This window comes from Lipophrys pholis (genome assembly GCF_963383615.2).
Source record: "Lipophrys pholis genome assembly, chromosome: 15".
NCBI lineage: Eukaryota > Metazoa > Chordata > Actinopteri > Blenniiformes > Blenniidae > Lipophrys > Lipophrys pholis.
The window spans coordinates 26,226,866-26,244,404 of NC_137642.1; the positions used below are offsets into that span (position 1 = coordinate 26,226,866).

Below are 17,539 nucleotides of genomic sequence, written 5' to 3' on the forward strand. Positions count from 1 at the left end.
CTCATGTGAAGTGTCCTTCTCTGTCTTTTCTATATCCAACTTTCACCCAATTTTTTTTTTACCATGTTTGTTTTTCATTCTTTTTATGGCACTCATTACAACACAACAACCTGGTCATTTCATTGTGATTATTTCAGAAAACATTTTGTGATGTGTCAATTCAGATTAAAAGCATTTGACTTTCTGTAAACGAATGGCCTGTGAACATTGTTTGGCTTAAGCACTGTTTTTTAATAGTTTATTCTATTTTCATGTCAAATCAGGTGAAATAACTGGAAGGAAAGTGCTTTAGCAGAACAAAGGGAGTAACTATCTTGACTTAATTCTGCATTATGTGATTGCCATCAATGTATAATTGTTGGTTTGAAAACACAGGAATGAATGCAGAAGTCACAGGATAATGTCACTGAATATATTGTATGTATTCGCATAATCGGAACAAGGAGCCGGACATCAGGAGTGACAATGTTTTTATTTCAACTCTGCATCTGAGGTACATATTTACTGATTCCACACAAATGATACCAGGCTACATGTATGTTGTTCACACATTAGCACGACACAGAGAACACTTACATCACCATGACAGTAGACATGCACAAACAAGGCAGTGACCGGGGGGGGTCAGCGCGGGTGGCCTGAAAACAAAGAACCAACCAATCACGATGGGCGATATCACTGACTCGACGGGGGTGAGGGGAGGACGAGAGGAGAATGATGGAGGGGGGGGTGGGGGGTGGAAGAACCAGTGGGGAGAGGAAGTAAAGGTTATTAAAGGGGGCTAAATACCTAAAATATTAAGACAAACTGTAACACTGAGCACCATAATAAACAATAAATAATATTATATATATCTCATAAATAACATTTTTGATCTCTTTTCAGTACCATGTCCTTAAATCTCATGTAAGTTTCCCGTCACGTCGCGTAATTTAACCTCACCACAGTGGAAACACACACACGCACACGCACACTTTCTCGCCCACACACACGCCGTTTTCCTCCCACTCTCTGTAAGTACAACTTGAGTCCAGTGTTACAAGAGCGATACTGCAGGAGCGGGGGACACGGGGTCGTCTACAGGTGTTTAAAGGTGATGCTTAGCTCATTGGGGGGGGGGGGGTCACATGCAGACTGATATGTACAACTGTAAACTCCCTCCCTCTTTCCCCAAAACCTTCCCTCCATCTTTCTCTCGCCTCCACCCTGATCTGATTTTACCCCCCGCCCCTCCCTCAATCCCTCTCTCCCCCCGTCTTCTTGTCAACGCGCCTATTTCAGGTCCCCGGCGTCTCCCTGGATGGTCTTCTTGATGCGGAGCAGCATGGTGGTCAGCCACTGGTCCAGGCGGGACACGGAGTCGAAGTCCTTCACGGCCTCCGTGAACGCCTCGCTGTTCTGCTCCTCGTGTGCGTCTAGGAGTTTCTGTCACAGCCAAAACTCGGAGGGGTTACTTCCTCGACAAAGGCAAAGACACCGAACCATCCACAACATTATAACTGCCTGACGTATCTCACCTACCAACATTATGGCCATAAGAAAGAGAAAATCAGTGTCATTTACTTCACCTGTCAGCGGTCTTAATGTTATGGCCGATTGGTGTATGCTGATTTTATGTTAAGAGGAGGGTAATTACTTGATTTATTGTTGACTTGGAGGTTTAAGTTTGTCGTTTCTACTTTCATTTTGTTGCTGTTTGTTAATCTGTTTTAAATATATCCAAGCAGTTCGTATATCGGCAGAACATATGATCAATTAAAGTACTAACTTCATAAATAACGAGGAAATGTATGCATTTTAAATGAGTGAATGAAATGAAACTACCTTTAGCAGTTTCAGCTCTCTTGAGTCTGAGAAGGCTGGAAACATTTCCTCGTACTTCTCGATGGCCAGCTGAAACACACAAGGTCAAAGATTCAGCGTCAGGTGTGTGTGTGTGTGTGTGTGTGTGTGTGTGTGTGTGTGTGTGTGTGTGTGTGTGTGTGTGTGTGTGTGTGTGTGTGTGTGTGTGTGTTACCTTGGCATTCAGCTCATCCACTATGAAGTGACACAGTGACGCCTTGAAGAAATATTCTTTAGCGTTGTACTTCAACAGAGGATTGTCCATGGTACTCATTGCAACCTAAAAAACACACACACACACACACACACACACACACACACACACACACACACACACACACACACACACACACACACACACACACACACACACACACACACACACACACACAGGAACATGTCAAAGCTATTATATATTAATAGCATATTTCAGATTTTAAAAATAAACTTTGACCTCACTGGTTGAAGGTAAAATATAATTAACAGCCTTTTAATTTGAAAAACCATCATGGTGTTGTTGTTTTCTTGATGCTTCTCAGTGTGAAGCACGTTATTATTTTGACCTCAACACACATCATAGACACACATCACAATAAAAAATGGGGATCGAATTAGTTTTCAGGATTTGTTTTAAAAATACAGTTTAGATATAGAACACTTTCATCGATATTTACAGATTCTTAATTTATTTATTCTATTATGAAAGAAATTAAGACTCTTTGACTTTATGAAAATTCAACTATAATTCAAACATTTATGGATGCTTATGGATCTAAAAGATCAAAACACATCATTGAGAAATTATACAAAAGTTTTATGTGCACCAAAAAGAACTCAACAGACGATATTAAACGGCGCTGGGAGAAGGTTTGCATGTTCTAGTTTTATAATTTTATAAACGCCCTGGCCCTCAAATGTCACATGTTCATGCATAATGTTTGAAAATACCACACCAAAAAATTAAAAGTAAAAAAAAAAAAGGGTTACCTGCTCGTAGATCTCGATTGCTTTCTGGTACTGCTCCAGCTGAGCGCTGTAGTGACCCACCTTCAGGAGGCATTTGTTGGCTGAACTGAAACGTCATGCAGGGAAAAGAAGCTGCTTCAAAAATATATATATAGAAGATTTTTAATGTGTTATAAAGAAAAGAAAACATTAGCAGGGGACATGAAGAAAGAAAAAAACCCTCCTGTAATTGTACCTAAAAGACTTGAGATGAACTTATTAAAGACTCCTACTTGATTCCTTCAGACGGTGGTTTAGATCACAGTTTATGTCAAAGATTTTAATGTTTGCTCATCGCAATATCATAAAAGTCCCTCATAAAAAGAACATTTGGACTGATGATAATCAAACTCTAGTTGTTTATATTCATTACAGCCAATTTTTAAGATTTTTTTTTTTTTTTTTTAAAGTCCATTAAGTTTAAAAAGGTGACGGTATTTAGACATTTATACATTTTATTTAAGTTATTAAATATTCAAGCCACTGCTTGAGCAAAACTAAAATTTTTTCCTCTGCTTCAGTGAAACGTTTCAGCTGCCGACCCCTTCCAATCTTTGCGAGTTCAGCTCAAACCTGTTGGACTCCTCTCCCTTGTAGTAGTCTGCCGCCTGCTCGTAGTGAGCGATCGCCTGCAAACAAACGCCGCGTAAATCAGGACGAACTCAGCGCAAAGAAAAGACCAAAGACATGGGAGGGCAGTCTGTCACCTTCTCGATGTCCACCAGCTCGGACTCGTAAACCTCGGCGATGGTGATGTGATGTTTGGCTGCGATGGTGAACCGACCCTGTAATCACACACACACACACACACACACACACACGGATTAACATCCAAGATGGCCGCATGGCCGTCACTGTGTGTGTGAATTAGAGCCTTACCATGTCAGTGTAGATGTCAATAGCCTGATTTAAACAGTTGATGGCCTCTGGAAGGAGACAAGCAGGAAAGTTACAGGTTATAGGATCTTCTGAGAGAAATTAACGTTCTTCATTTTCACGTTCTTCCTCTGTGGCCGCCGACCCGCCGACCCGCCGACCCGCCGACCCGCCGGGTCTTATTCAGCCCAGAGAAGCAACGCGACGCGGATATGGACTTTCGTTTTAATCTTCCGGTTACAAGACGCTGCTTGTGAAATGCAGCGATAAGAGACCTGCTCACAGCGGCACACTGACTTCATCGTCTCACGCCGAATAACCTTAATCAGGTCTGCATTGGGTTCAACGTCTCTTGTTTCAGGGTGGAAAAGAAAGCAGCGAAAACTAGAACCACATTCAATAGTTCTCCTGTTTTAGTTTCCACTTTTCTTTCAGCCAGTTTTAGATCTGCTAATATGAGGTGACCAGTCTGATTTCCAGACTAATGGCTTTTCAAAGTTCAATAAATTGCCAGTCAATTTAAATAAATAAATCTGAGTTCATTAAATAAACTAGAGGAACAATCGGTAGAGCGCAGACCTTCGCCAACGACATATTTGTTTAAACCGAGTCAGCATCGCTACCATGATAGCCGTTAGCTCATAACGATGCTACCTAGGTACGTCAGGTCGCTATATCACTGTGTGAAACACTGAGGAGGGAGCGTCTCCATGGCAACAGACGATGATCTCCTTTGATCTTCTCCATGAGGTGCCTCTCTCGTCCGCTTTGTATAGGACACTTTTTTGCAGTTCGTTGAGATTTATTCGGAAACAGTTAGCCGTTAATGTCCTAAAATATCATCGATTGATCTTTGAACGATGACAAATCATCCCTGAAGATTTCATGCAATTCGGGTGAATAGTTGGTCACAGAAAGTTTGGTTGATCTAAGATGAGTTAATAGTGAGATGAACCAAGCTAGACTAAAGATAGATCAGATACAGTTATTGAAGATGAATTAAACTAAACTTAACCTCAATAAATAAAGATGATGTGATGTGATAGGAAGCAATGATTTTAGAATTGTTCTCCAAGTGAAAATATAGGAATGATTTGAATGCATTAGAAAGCTTTAGAGAGAGAGAGAGAGAGAGAGAGAGAGAGAGAGAGAGAGAGAGAGAGAGCGAGAGAGAGAGAGAGAGAGAGAGAGAGAGAGAGAGAGAGAGAGAGCCCCCACCCGAACCGATGTGCTCACCTTGTGGGTCGGCCTTCTTGTAGGCGTTGCCGGCGTCGACGAAGCTGGTGGCAGAGTCCAGTTTGTTCTGGAGCTGCATGTGGAGCCGAGCGGCCTGGCAGAACGCATTACCAGCAGCTGGAGACACACACACACACACACACACACACACACACACACACACACACACACACACACACACACACACACACACACACACACACACACACACACACACACACACAGAAATAAATTTTCTCGTTGTGCTGAATCTGCTGTTTCACTGCTCCTCGCTCTGCGGCACAGGATTCAGACTGTGGACACACAACAGGCAGCGGAGCCATGAAAACACACCCAAAACAGCTCAATCCTGCACAGATGAGCTATTATTGGCACATCTGTCCAATGTGGAGCAGACGCTGGCGTCTGACATAGATCCCGCTGCTGCTGGTTGATCGAGGGGCGTTTGCGTGGGAGTGTGTTTGTGCTGGTTTGTACGCCACGCCGCCGTGGGTTTTCACCCACCGCTCCAGTTCTTTGCCATCTTGAACATGTTGGCTGCTCTGGCGTAAATTTCACAGGCGTCCTCCACCTTGTGGTTCCCACTGAAACACACACAAAGGAGGAAACCGTCAAAAACAAACCAGTGGGTCTTCTGTTTGTCGGCCTTCCTCTCTTTCGCACGGCCGCACGGCTGCTCTAACCTCCGGTGGAAGAAGTGACCACGGGGGTCGACTGAGGGGGGAAAAACCCTGCAGGAGCAGACTTACAACATAAACACAGTCTTTCCTCATACGAGGCTTAAATCGGATGTTTTTCATTTGTGATGAGTCATTAGTGCCTCTGTGATATAAACAACCGTGACAAAGGTCAGTTAGGACGCTCACAAGTTACCCAGCGATGCTTTAAATCAATTATTGTGTCAGTTTGAGAGGATAGAAACTCATTGAAGTGTTCGTAGATAGATCGAGAGTCTAGTTGAAGAGTTTTCCCCTGGGGGATTTTATATATATATATATGGAATAGTCTTACTAACACCAGGTCAAACCACCAGGGGGTGATTGTGAAATTAAATTTAGAAAGTGCTCCTCCTTTTAAAGGTCACAGAAACTGGAATACTATATCTCCAGTTATCAGAGAACGCTCCACTTTTGTTGATTTTAAATAAACAGTACAAGATATAACTGATCAACAACCAAACTTGTGATCATGAGGACAATCATGCACTTTAAAATATCATTTAAAAAAATGGCACTTTACCTATGTCACACTTGAATAAGCGCTTTAATATTTGCACTTTATGGTCGATTTTTAGGAAGAATTATTTCATTATCTTTGTTTTACCATATTGATTTTATATGTTTGTAACCTTGTATGGTTTTATGTGGGACAACGGACGGAAATGAGCATTGTGCTATTCCAGGCACATATTGTACCCTAGTATATATAGTCTGCATTAGTTGAATAAAAAGTGTTGTATCTCTCTATAAAATGCTCCATTTGACCGAAGTGCAGTTAAAACTGATTCCTTTTCTGCCAGATTAAACTATGGATATTCTTCTGTCTGGATTAAATCAGAATTAAAACAAGGGAGAAGTATAAAAACAAGAAAAATTAAGCTCTACGCAGCTTATTTCTTGCAAACAGGAGTAAAAAAAAATACTTCTGAGCATGAATGAAGTTATCCCCGTCCGTCTCAGAAACACGACTGAACATTTCGTTTTTTCAGTGTATGAAGTGCACGATAAAGACTAATTAATAGTAAGTAATTTGTCTTGTTTGAATTTGTTTCCCCCCAGAAAATATAATGTAAATCAGTGTGAACAAATCTAACATTTTTCAGTCCATCTTTAGAAAATGGGGGTGCTCCTCTATTGGGAGATATACGGTATATATAATTTACATTAGGTTTTTCAGTGTATGAAGTGCATCTTTAAAGCCGATAAAGACAAATTAACAGTAAGTAATTTGTCTTCTTTGTGTTTGTTTACCCCCCAGAAAATATAATGTAAATCAGTGTGAACAAAGCGAACATTTTTCAGTCCATCTTTGGAAAATGGGGGTGCTCCTCTATTGGGAAATATACGGTATATATAATTTACAATACGTGACTTTGGTTTGCTTTTTTCACACTAATTTACATAATTTTTGTGGAAAAAAACCAAACACAAACCTTAGGAATGATAGTTTATCTAAAATGTGACTTTTTTTTGGAGTGGTTGATGTTCGTAGCTCCCAGATTTATTTCTTTGGCTGAATTTTGCTTCATTTTGTTGGAAAACATAAAAAAAAAAGAATTTAAGGAAAGAGGCACCAGAGTGTCTACTGTTGACAACAGAAGCATAAATTCCTTCACTGGCATTTAACATTCATCCATAAAACCACCAGTGTGTGTAAAAGAGCAGAAAAGGTAAACCACAGGAATCATAAAAGTTGTTTGATATCCAGTAACTGATCCGTGCAGCTTTACAGGCTGAAGAAGACGAGGATCGTTAAATAAACATGCTGATGCTCATGTGGGAAACACTGATGTGACCCAGTTCAACTCTCAGTTTCCAGGACATTACAGGCTAATGTCAGGCTGGATGAAGCGATTTCATCTCGTCAACGTGTGAAATATCATAACAACAACCAGGTGGAGGAGAGGAAGGACCTGCAGCAGGCGGCGAAGGAGGCGGAGCAGCAACTGACAACCACAACCGTCCAGTCCACAACTCAGCGTTTTCTCTTATGAGGATCACATGAAAACCTGTCAAATCCATCGTGCTTCGTGCAACAAATGCATTTATGTCACTCGAAGAGAGAAAACGTCTCAAAGCGCGACTCTTGTGCTCACGAGACTTAACGTTTATCAACATCATAACTAGGAATGTCCCGATCACACTTTTCTGCCCCCGATACCGATCCGATTTTTCAGAATTGAGTATCGGCCGATACCGATACTTTCCCGATCCGATACTCACATTGCTATTGCAAATATACTCGATAGTCTAATTTTGGAGCGACTAGGATGTCTGAAGCTAAAAGCACTATTGGCAGAAGCTTTGTTTACCTAGAAATTATTATAAAACTCACTGATTGAATCAAAATTCTTCTCTTAATCTTTAGTTGTTGTTGTAAACTGAGGGAACATCCACACGACGAAAAACAATCTTTTTTCCTCCCTGGCCTGCTTCCAAAAAACCTCCGTCCACACCTCACTATGAACACGGCTCCACACGAGGCTTCAGGGCATGTAGTACACATGCCAGGCCTTTAGGGGCGCTGTGACTCACCAAACACACTAAAAAAGCAGAAGAAGACGGACCACATAGAGATTTAGAAGTAGATTTCCGCACATAAACACATAAATCACAATGTATAATTCTAGTTTTATAGGTTTATGGCCCCGCTCCACCTGCTTCTAGCTTCTGCAGCTCGACCGGAGCTTCTAGTCTCTGATTGTTCTGGTTATTAGGGGACGTTGTGGACCGCGTTTTTTTTTTGTTGTTGTTTTTTTTAGATCGGCTGGATTTGCCGATCCCCGATCACTCACAAATCACCAATATCGGGACATCCCTAATCATCACTGAAATGATCAGTAAACTAAACTAAAATGACAATGATTTCCCTCTTTAATCACTTAGTGGGAAACTAGAATTCAGCTTCATAAATGTGAGCATGACTCATGTGTGATTATGACAAAGCATTTGGGGACAAAAGTAAGATCCTTTTTAGACAAAACAATTAGTTATTTGATGAGCCGGTAAATTATTTCACAGGATCAATCAGATACAAAAGGTAGATAATCAAGATTTTAAGATTTAGGGCCTCAGGATAATTACCTTTTATATTATTAACTGTAACCCCTGACCTTTAAGTGCATCCGTGTGACCTGTGATCGATATATCTGGCATTGAGTGTTAATTCCTAAACAGTATTCACTTTAAACAGCTGAAATATAAGACCCACTGGATTTCTCTTATAACACATCCATGTAAATGTTAAGTTTCTTACATATGGTCAGCAACGGTTACACCTATATTTTGTACTCGCCAGTCTTGCCTTTCAATATTTAATACTTCATATTTTATCTTCTCCACAGTTTTGTATTCTACTTTAGTGCTGTCTCTGAGTTTGACAATGAAGTATAATCTTATCGATAAAATCATGAAAGTTGAATCTTAATTATTTCAATTAACCTCCATTAAGATTTGCAATAATTTAATTACTTTTGATCTAATTTAAGAGAACAATTAATAGACTTAATTCTTATTTATTATCATGATATAAATGATATATTCACAAAAGATAGCAAACATAAAGTGTTGGGTCAAATCATCTATCTATCTATCTATCTATCTATCTATCTATCTATCTATCTATCTATCTATCTATCTATCTATCTATCTTTTTAATATGCATCCATTTTCTTTGTAAACATCTACCCCTCCCACACACACACACACACACACACACACACACACACACACACACACACACACACACACACACACACACACACACACACACACACACACACACACACACACACACACACACACACACACACACACACACACACACAGCTCCATCACCGAACCACGGGTGCCTCCTGAGCGGCCTCCTCGCACTGTTTCCCGGCCTCACACGGCTCCGTAACCCCCCCCCCCCCCCCCCCCCCCTCCCGACTTCCCACCCCCGCGTCAGGCCACGAGACATAATCTGCCGTGACAGCCCGTGTTTTTGGCAACACGTCAGAAGAGCGAAGGCGCTGCAGTGACCCTGGATGTTGGATGTTTTGGTGAAAGACGCAGGGCTGGATGTGACTGCGCATCAGACGCGCCGGTGGCGCATTTCGCAGAATAAAACAGGCGCACTAACAGTACAGTAAAAAATAAATAAATAAATGAATTAAGAGTGTTTAAGGGGCCTGTGCGTGCAGGAACCCTCCCATCCTGTAGAAAAACAGGCACCGTGGTAAACAGACGGAATGACAGCAGCTCGTTACCCGAACATCCCTCCGAGGAAGGATCCGGACGCTTTGACCTTCTTGTCGGCTTCAGCCATCAGCTGCATGGCCTCCTTCTCTTTCCCGGTGTTGTCCATGATGGAGTGATGGAGGAGCTGGAGGAGCTGGAGGAGGAGGAGGAGGAGGAGGAGAGCAGGCCCGAGCTGTTCCGCAGTGGACGGAGGAGACGGAGGAGAGGAAGAGAGGTGGAAGAGGAGGGACAGGCTCTGTGCTGGTGATGATGCTGAGAGGACGCAGAGAGAGAGAGCGAGAGAGAGAGAGAGGGGGGGGAAGACGGCTTGATGGCGCCCCCTGCTGGCCGCAGCTGCCACCACAGCCAACAAGGATGAACAATAATAAAATTATATTAAATCATTGGTAATGTTTTATTCCTTATCAATTTTTTAACAGGTGATCTTGGATTTGCTATTTCAAAGGAATGTATTAACGTTGTAATTTGTATTTTCTCCCTTTTTATTTATTTGCTATTTTTCAATTATTAATTTATTTTTTCTTTAATTTATTAATGTATTTACTTTTCACTGAAACACTTACATTTGCATTCCTTTTCTTAATCCATAATCACTTACACTGGATCGGTACCACAAAATGCTTTGTAAACTTTTGTAAACAAAACACGGCCACAGCTGCTCGTTCTGCGTGAACTCCCGTTCACCGACTCTATCCAAGAGCGAGATGCCCCATCTAATATGGCGGCGACGCTGCACCACTCTCCAGCACGTGACGAGGCGTCTAATCCTTCATAACGTCTATGGTGAAGGCGGTGTGACGCGCTGTACCTCGACTGCCACATGGGGGCGCCGTTTCCTCGCATTTTGCCTTTTTTTTCCCCCCTCCTCTGTCTTTCCTATCGGAACAAACTAAACCTCGAAGGAGGAGAAGGAGAACCGTTTAGGAGCTTGTCGGACTCCGCTGGGTTCTCTAGTCCCACGGAGGAAATGTCGAGTCTCCTGCAGCAACAATGACGTCACTTCAGGCTTTGAGGGATTTTATCAACCGGCGACTAACCGCTGCTGCCGGAGAAATATCCACCGTGTTTCAACAAACTGTCGTCCGGTACCAGGAGGAGATTGACCGTCAACTCACATTCTTGGAATTCAACGGGAAACTTCACATCGAGTTCCACAGAACAGGTTTGGAAAAGTCAGAACGAACACATGAGTACATGAGTGTGACTTCTGGAGGGTCGCTGCTTTTCTTTTGAAGCTGCTGCGGTTCTGATCCAGCAAAGACAGGAAGTTTAACTAGAATAATCAAAAACTCCCCGAATGTCCACACATGAAAAGTAGGTGATTTCATGCTGAAATACTTTGTCAAAGACTTAATAATACATATTAATATATGTATAAATTGAGAAACTGATCGATTTTATTTTACTCAGTTGTGTTGAAATAAAACTTCACCAAAACAATAAAATTAGGACTTTATTTTAATTTATTCATTTCAATCATGTGACATTTAATACATTTTGTGCAATCACATACATATCCAATATTCCTATACACACATATCCAAAAATATATACACCATTCTCATGTTAGTAAATATGTAATGTGAAATAATAGTTCCACAAAAAATATATAATCTATGTTTAATTAGAAGAAGTAAACTGAAGGGACTTCAGCCGGCGATGAAGAGCGTGAAAAAGAACTTTCTTCCGCGATGCTTCCTTGTTTGGTTGAAAATGTTTTAACATGGAATCCCAGACTGATGGCATGAGTCGGGGCGAGAGAAGCCGGCTTCCAGTCTGCGTACTCTACCAGAACAAAGGATCCTGGTCCCACACGTCCGTCCAGAAGGACCACACACACACACACACACACACACACACACACACACACACACACACACACACACACACACACACACACACACACAATTTACATACTTATAATAAACGATGCTCATAACGTACCGTCTGGCTTCACTTAAGGGGGTTTCCTCTGCCCTCCAGGCATCCTGACAGGATGAGACGTGACCTGGCACCGTGACCAGCCAGCCAGCATTCCAAGAAGAGGAGGTGACATGATGCCTGATAAGAGATAAAACATAGGAAACTTTATATATAGAGAAAATATACTTCAAAACTTATCAAATCCTACCCCTTCTCCAATATTTGATAGTTATATATTATAATTATCTTTATGTAATAAAGTATTATTTATGTAAATATAACAGTAAGAATGTTATCTAATATAGAAGACTTATATATACCTATATGTATATATAAAATATTCACACATATACATATGTATCACACATATAGCTTTCAAATGTGTGTGTGCGCATAAGCTTATCTATCTATCTATCTATCTATCTATCTATCTATCTATCTATCTATCTATCTATCTATCTATCTATCTATCTATCTATCTATCTATCTATCTATCTATCTATCTATCTATCTATCTAGTCATGATGCTCACATGGATCCAGGCCAAAAGGTTCGTTCATTTGAAAAAAATAAATAAAATTGATTGAAAAAAATAATTTAGAAACTGAATGTCCAAGGTTTGATCTTCAATTTTTAAAAATTAAAAACACTTAATTCAAAATAAAAATAAGTGTATGAATTTAAAAAAATTTTTTTTTTTTACTTAGATATCATTTTGATTCAGCTCTGGAATCCTTTTGATAAAATCCTTTATTTTCATTGTTCACTCCAAAATATGTATTTTTTTTAAATGTCGGTGTTATTTCATCGGTTGCAGGTTTTAATGTTTTCAGATTAGGATCTTATTATTTTCACATTCAAATCGTGGTTTTTCTTCAGATTGGTCCGACGAGGACACCATAGTAATCAGCGATACTGCACTGTCTTATGTGGAAATGGGAAATATTGTTTCTTTAAGTATGGATGTTAAAATTAACAATCTGTAATATTTAACCATTTTTATATATTGATAATTGCTAAGAATTGTCCAAACTAGCCTGTAGAAGTGATCCGTCTCCTCAGCATAACTTTATTTACAGCTATCGAGTGAATACAGTGTATAGAGAGTATTGAGTTACATATATCTAAGTACCCACTGTTCCTGAAGTATATTATAAAAATAGTCTTTGAATTTGAATATAGTCTCTGTGTGTTGAGTTGACATTGATTCCCTGAATAAATATCCATTAAAAGCTTCAGTAGAAAAACAATGCGATTAATCGCAATTAATCGCACAAAATTGTGCGATTAATTAGTAAAAAACTTTAATCGATTGACTGCACTAATTATTATGTTACTATGCAGGAATGTCTTTTCAAGTGTTTTTCTCATGCTCAATGACGGGAGTTGTATCTTCCACAATGGAATGTTCCGGTTCACACGACTGTCCAGGTGAACAACGCCAGCCGCCGGGCGTCGTGCACACAGTCGCACGAGGCTCGTCGCCACGTCTCCATGCTGCCGTTCTGTGGGAAGGGGAGGTGTGAGACGACCTCAGATAGTTCTGATTCAGAGACGAAGTTCCAGGTGGAGCGGGGGGGGGGTTGAGAAGATAAGGAGGAGGGACAGAGCGTCCTTCTACACAAGCATGAAGCAGAATGTAGATAAACAAACCAGCCTCGGCGACCGGCTGTCTGGGGGAAGTCACTTCCTGATAACAATTGTTTTCGGTCAGGCCGAGCACAATCCCCTCGGCCTTGAGTCCTCGTGTCTCCATAGTGTTTCCGATATGTCCCAATGTGGCGGCCCGTAGCGTCCAGCGGAGTCATCAACCCTCCGAGTCGAGCAAGTTGGATTCCGTCCCGCGTAGACGTTCAAAAGTCTTGCTTATGGGTTTGTTCCTGGCATGAGTCTGAGGCCCCGTTTACACGAATACGAGTGTATCACTTTTAGGGGGGGTCCGTTTACACGGCACCAGTGTTCGGATGCACTGTATCCGGCTCCCAAGGTGGAAAGATTCTTTCACGGTCGCTAATCCCTCCTGCAGAGAGTGATGGAGGCTACAGAGCCTGTTACTGCACCTCTCCCCCACTCCCTCCTGCTCATCCAGTTGTAAACAAACATGGCGGCTGCGTAGTGGTACGACCCGTAGTGGTACGACCCGTAGTGGTACGACCCGTAGTGGTACGACCCGTAGTGGTACGACCCGTAGTGGTACGACCCGTAGTGGTACGACCCGTAGTGGTACGACCCGTAGTGGTACGACCCGCGGTCCGTATTCTAGTTTTATCGTCCATATCAGTAGTTTTGTAGTTGAGACTCTCCCCTGTCTGTTATTCAAACTTAGAGCAGCGTTGCAGCTCAGTTCAGGATATTATTTGCCTTCCCTTCAAGACCAAGAAGATCTTCTGAGATTCTTTTCTGCATCAAACCAGAACACGCTAACACATCTAGGTTTCTCCTTTATTCTTGAAACCCCACAGCTACTGTCAGTTTCACTGAAATGAGCTGAATTGTTGTTTCTCAATATTTGTATTTTAAATGCGGCCCGTCCCCGTCTCATCCGTCATCACATCAGTGACTTTGGTCTTGTTTCCCTCCAGAGAGTCCACAGCGACACGTTGGTCACCAGAAGACGAGCTCCGGTGTGGAGCAGGAGGAACATGAAGCTCCACACATTAAAGAGGAGGAGGGTGGTGTTGAGGAGACTGCTACTGATGGAGAACGTGACGATTCCCACGACCCTGTGAGAGACTGGACCACCCAGCGACTGACTGCTGCCGCCGGAGAAATCTTCACCGTGTTTCAACAAACCATTGAGGAGGAGATGGATCGTCAGCGCAGGATGCTGGATAACATCTGGAACCCTCAAATCAAGCTCCACAGAACAGGTATTTTGCCCATTTTTTTCTTCGTAATCTCGTCTTCACAAGTTTTCTCACCGTGGGGGGGGGGGGAGTGGCTGCTAAGGCGTACTACGGTTCATCCCGCGGTCTGTCACGGATGCGAGCACGTTCCCTCAAGGCCCGTCACGTCCTGGTGGGACCCTTCACGTCTCTCGCGTTCTGAGGAAGGTCTGGCACGTTTTTCACGTTCTGACAAGGCTTTCTACGGCTGAAACGTGGACGTCGGGCCATTTTGAAGTACATTTAAGCCCCAAAGGGCCACCGAAAGTGAAGGCAATCATTGTATCCTGAGACTTTTGCTGGGTGCATTCATACCTCTTGATTTCTTTTTCGGCGGCAGCGCTTGTAGACGGTGTTCTGTCGCTGATTGCTCAGACTCGAATGGAACTCCCCTCCCGGGCCCGGCTTTTATATACTTCCTCTCAGATCGTGCGCGCCGCGGCAGACCGGAGTAGAACACAACGCGTCAGGTCCACAAACCGTCACATGCCGGGACGAGCCCGCGATTCAATGTGATGAAACGGCTAGCATACACCGAAGCGTGACGAAGCGCGGCGCGACGTGATTATACGTGAAGCAACTGTGATAGAACGCGCACTAAACGTAACAGAACGTGACAAAACGTGAAAATACCGCGGGATGCCGGGAAATACACAAGCCTCCCGTCCCACTACGGACCACCTCCAAGTTCAATCACCACCTGTTACGTTTGCCCAACCCGTCCCCCTGTGTTGTCTCACGTCCACCCCCTTTTGTCCATGGTGGCCTGAATCGTGGTTGCCGGGAACATAGTGTAAACCTTGTGTGAAAATGAGAGAAGATAAAGTGGAATGTGGAAAGTTTTCAATCTCACCACATGAGGCACAGGTGGAGCTGTAGAAGTAATGTAACTAAGCTTTCATCTGGTACTTTTTTGTCTCTCCAGAGCTCCACCAGCACCGTGACTGCAGGGAGGAGCAGCTCTTCAACCAGGAAACCAACCAATGTAGAGAGCAACAAGAACCAGAACCTCCACAGGTCAAAGAGGAACCAGAGGAACCAGAAGAACCAGAACCTCCACAGGTCAAAGAGGAACCAGAAGAACCAAAACCTCCACCGATCAAAGAGGAACCAGAACCTCCACAGGTCAAAGAGGAACCAGAAGAACCCGAACCTCCACAGGTCAAAGAGGAACCAGAAGAACCAAAACCTCCACCGATCAAAGAGGAACCAGAACCTCCACAGGTCAAAGAGGAACCAGAAGAACCAGAACATCCACAGATCAAAGAGGAACCAGAACCTCCACAGATCAAAGAGAAACCAGAAGAACCAGAACCTCCACAGGTCAAAGAGGAACCAGAAGAACCAGAACCTCCACAGATCAAAGAGGAACCAGAACCTCCACAGGTCAAAGAGGATCCAGAAGAACCAGAACCTCCACAGATCAAAGAGGAACCAGAAGAACCAGAACCTCCACAGGTCAAAGAGGAACCACAAGACCCAGAACCTCCACAGATCAAAGAGGAACCAGAACCTCCACAGGTCAAAGAGGAACCAGAAGAACCAGAACCTCCACAGATCAAAGAGGAACCAGAAAAACCAAAACCTCCACGAATTAAAGAGGAACCAGAAGAACCAGAACCTCAACAGATCAAAGAGGAACCAGAAGAACCAGAACCTTCACAGTTTGAGGAGCAGCAGGAACCCGTTACCAGTCAGGAGGGAGAGCAGCTTCTACTGAAGGTTGAAAGTGGTTCCTTTAGGGTTCCTTCTGTTGAGGAGCAAAGTTCCCTGAGTGAACCAGAAGAAGAACCGGACACTGAGCAGTTCCTCCCTCATGACTCTGAAGTCCACCATGTGACAAAACATCTGGGCTCAGAATCAACTAGAAGTGTAGAGCAGAAAAAATCCATCCTAGTTCTTGGTGACCGTGTGGACGAGGTTCCTGAGTCCGAGCAGCAGGCTGTAGGTGAAAAAGTTCTTTGCGAGGAAACAGCTGGTGAAATTGTCCGTAAGAAATGTAAATTAAATCAGACCTTAAGAACCGTCGCCGATAAGAAGAAAAAACTTTGTGAAATCTGTGGTAAAAGTTTCAGCCGACATAGTAATATGTTGATCCACATGAGAACTCACACGGGTGAGAAGCCGTATCCTTGTGAAACATGTGGGGCAAATTTCAGGACACAGGGTCATATGTTGGATCACATGAGAACGCACACAGGTGAGAAGCCATACTCTTGTGACACATGTGGTAAAAGCTTCAGGCGACAGAGTCACTTGTTGGGCCACAAGAGAACCCACACAGGTGAGAAGCCGTATTCTTGTGAAACGTGCGGGAAAAGTTTCAGACAACAGAGTTATTTATTGATCCACAGAAGAACTCACACAGGTGAGAAGCCATATTCTTGTGAAACATGTAGGAAAAGTTTTAATGAACGTGGCTCATTGCTGCGCCACATGAGAACTCACACGGAGATGAGCCCGAAATCACCAGTGAGAAGGTTCAAATAAATGTGTTCATTTGTGTTGAAATAAAAGATTGATATAAATCCAATTGGTTGTTTTTATTATTCATTGTTCGTTTAATATTGAACATGAAGAAGTCAGTTCAGTTCAGTTCAGTTCATCTTTTCACTCGTTTCATGTTGCAGAAAAAAAACTTTTTGCCTGCATGAGAATGCACAAGAATTTCTCTTGGTGTAACGGTGCAAAACAGTGAACATTAAATTCATCATCAAATTCCAATGAGGATATTTATTATTCTATGTTGCCAGATGTAAGTTTCACATTTCTCCCAATTTAATTAATTAATTTATTCAGGGATAAACAGCT

General features: G+C 42.5%; 2 protein-coding genes across 2 annotated transcripts; one reads left to right on the forward strand and one right to left on the reverse strand.

The window, feature by feature from the left end:
• Positions 1-454: 454 nt before the first annotated feature.
• napba (N-ethylmaleimide-sensitive factor attachment protein, beta a) lies at positions 455-10,159 on the reverse strand. Its single transcript, XM_080481310.1, has 10 exons — positions 9,929-10,159; positions 5,464-5,543; positions 4,960-5,076; positions 3,727-3,773; positions 3,555-3,632; positions 3,421-3,476; positions 2,830-2,914; positions 2,018-2,122; positions 1,825-1,893; positions 455-1,425 (listed from the first exon to the last, which is right to left on the reverse strand). Exons 1-10 carry the CDS (start codon positions 10,024-10,026, stop codon positions 1,273-1,275), a joined length of 888 nt encoding a protein of 295 aa, XP_080337436.1. The 5' UTR covers positions 10,027-10,159; the 3' UTR covers positions 455-1,272.
• Positions 10,160-10,813: 654 nt separating this feature from the next.
• LOC308120403 (uncharacterized protein) lies at positions 10,814-17,259 on the forward strand. Its single transcript, XM_080481008.1, has 3 exons — positions 10,814-11,082; positions 14,426-14,713; positions 15,654-17,259. Exons 1-3 carry the CDS (start codon positions 10,911-10,913, stop codon positions 17,216-17,218), a joined length of 2,025 nt encoding a protein of 674 aa, XP_080337134.1. The 5' UTR covers positions 10,814-10,910; the 3' UTR covers positions 17,219-17,259.
• The last annotated feature ends 280 nt before the right edge of the window (positions 17,260-17,539 follow it).

Excerpts from the sequence above, each read along its gene's own strand:
- LOC308120403 (XM_080481008.1), top strand. The coding sequence starts at position 10,911 with ATGACGTCACTTCAGGCTTTGAGGGATTTTATCAACCGGCGACTAACC. Across the intron at positions 11,083-14,425 it reads CATCGAGTTCCACAGAACAG|AGAGTCCACAGCGACACGTT; the intron begins GTTTGGAAAAGT and ends GTTTCCCTCCAG. Across the intron at positions 14,714-15,653 it reads AATCAAGCTCCACAGAACAG|AGCTCCACCAGCACCGTGAC; the intron begins GTATTTTGCCCA and ends TTGTCTCTCCAG.
- napba (XM_080481310.1), bottom strand. The coding sequence starts at position 10,026 with ATGGACAACACCGGGAAAGAGAAGGAGGCCATGCAGCTGATGGCTGAA. Across the intron at positions 2,915-3,420 it reads AAGGGAGAGGAGTCCAACAG|TTCAGCCAACAAATGCCTCC; the intron begins GTTTGAGCTGAA and ends ATGACGTTTCAG. Across the intron at positions 2,123-2,829 it reads CAATCGAGATCTACGAGCAG|GTTGCAATGAGTACCATGGA; the intron begins GTAACCCTTTTT and ends TGTGTTTTTTAG.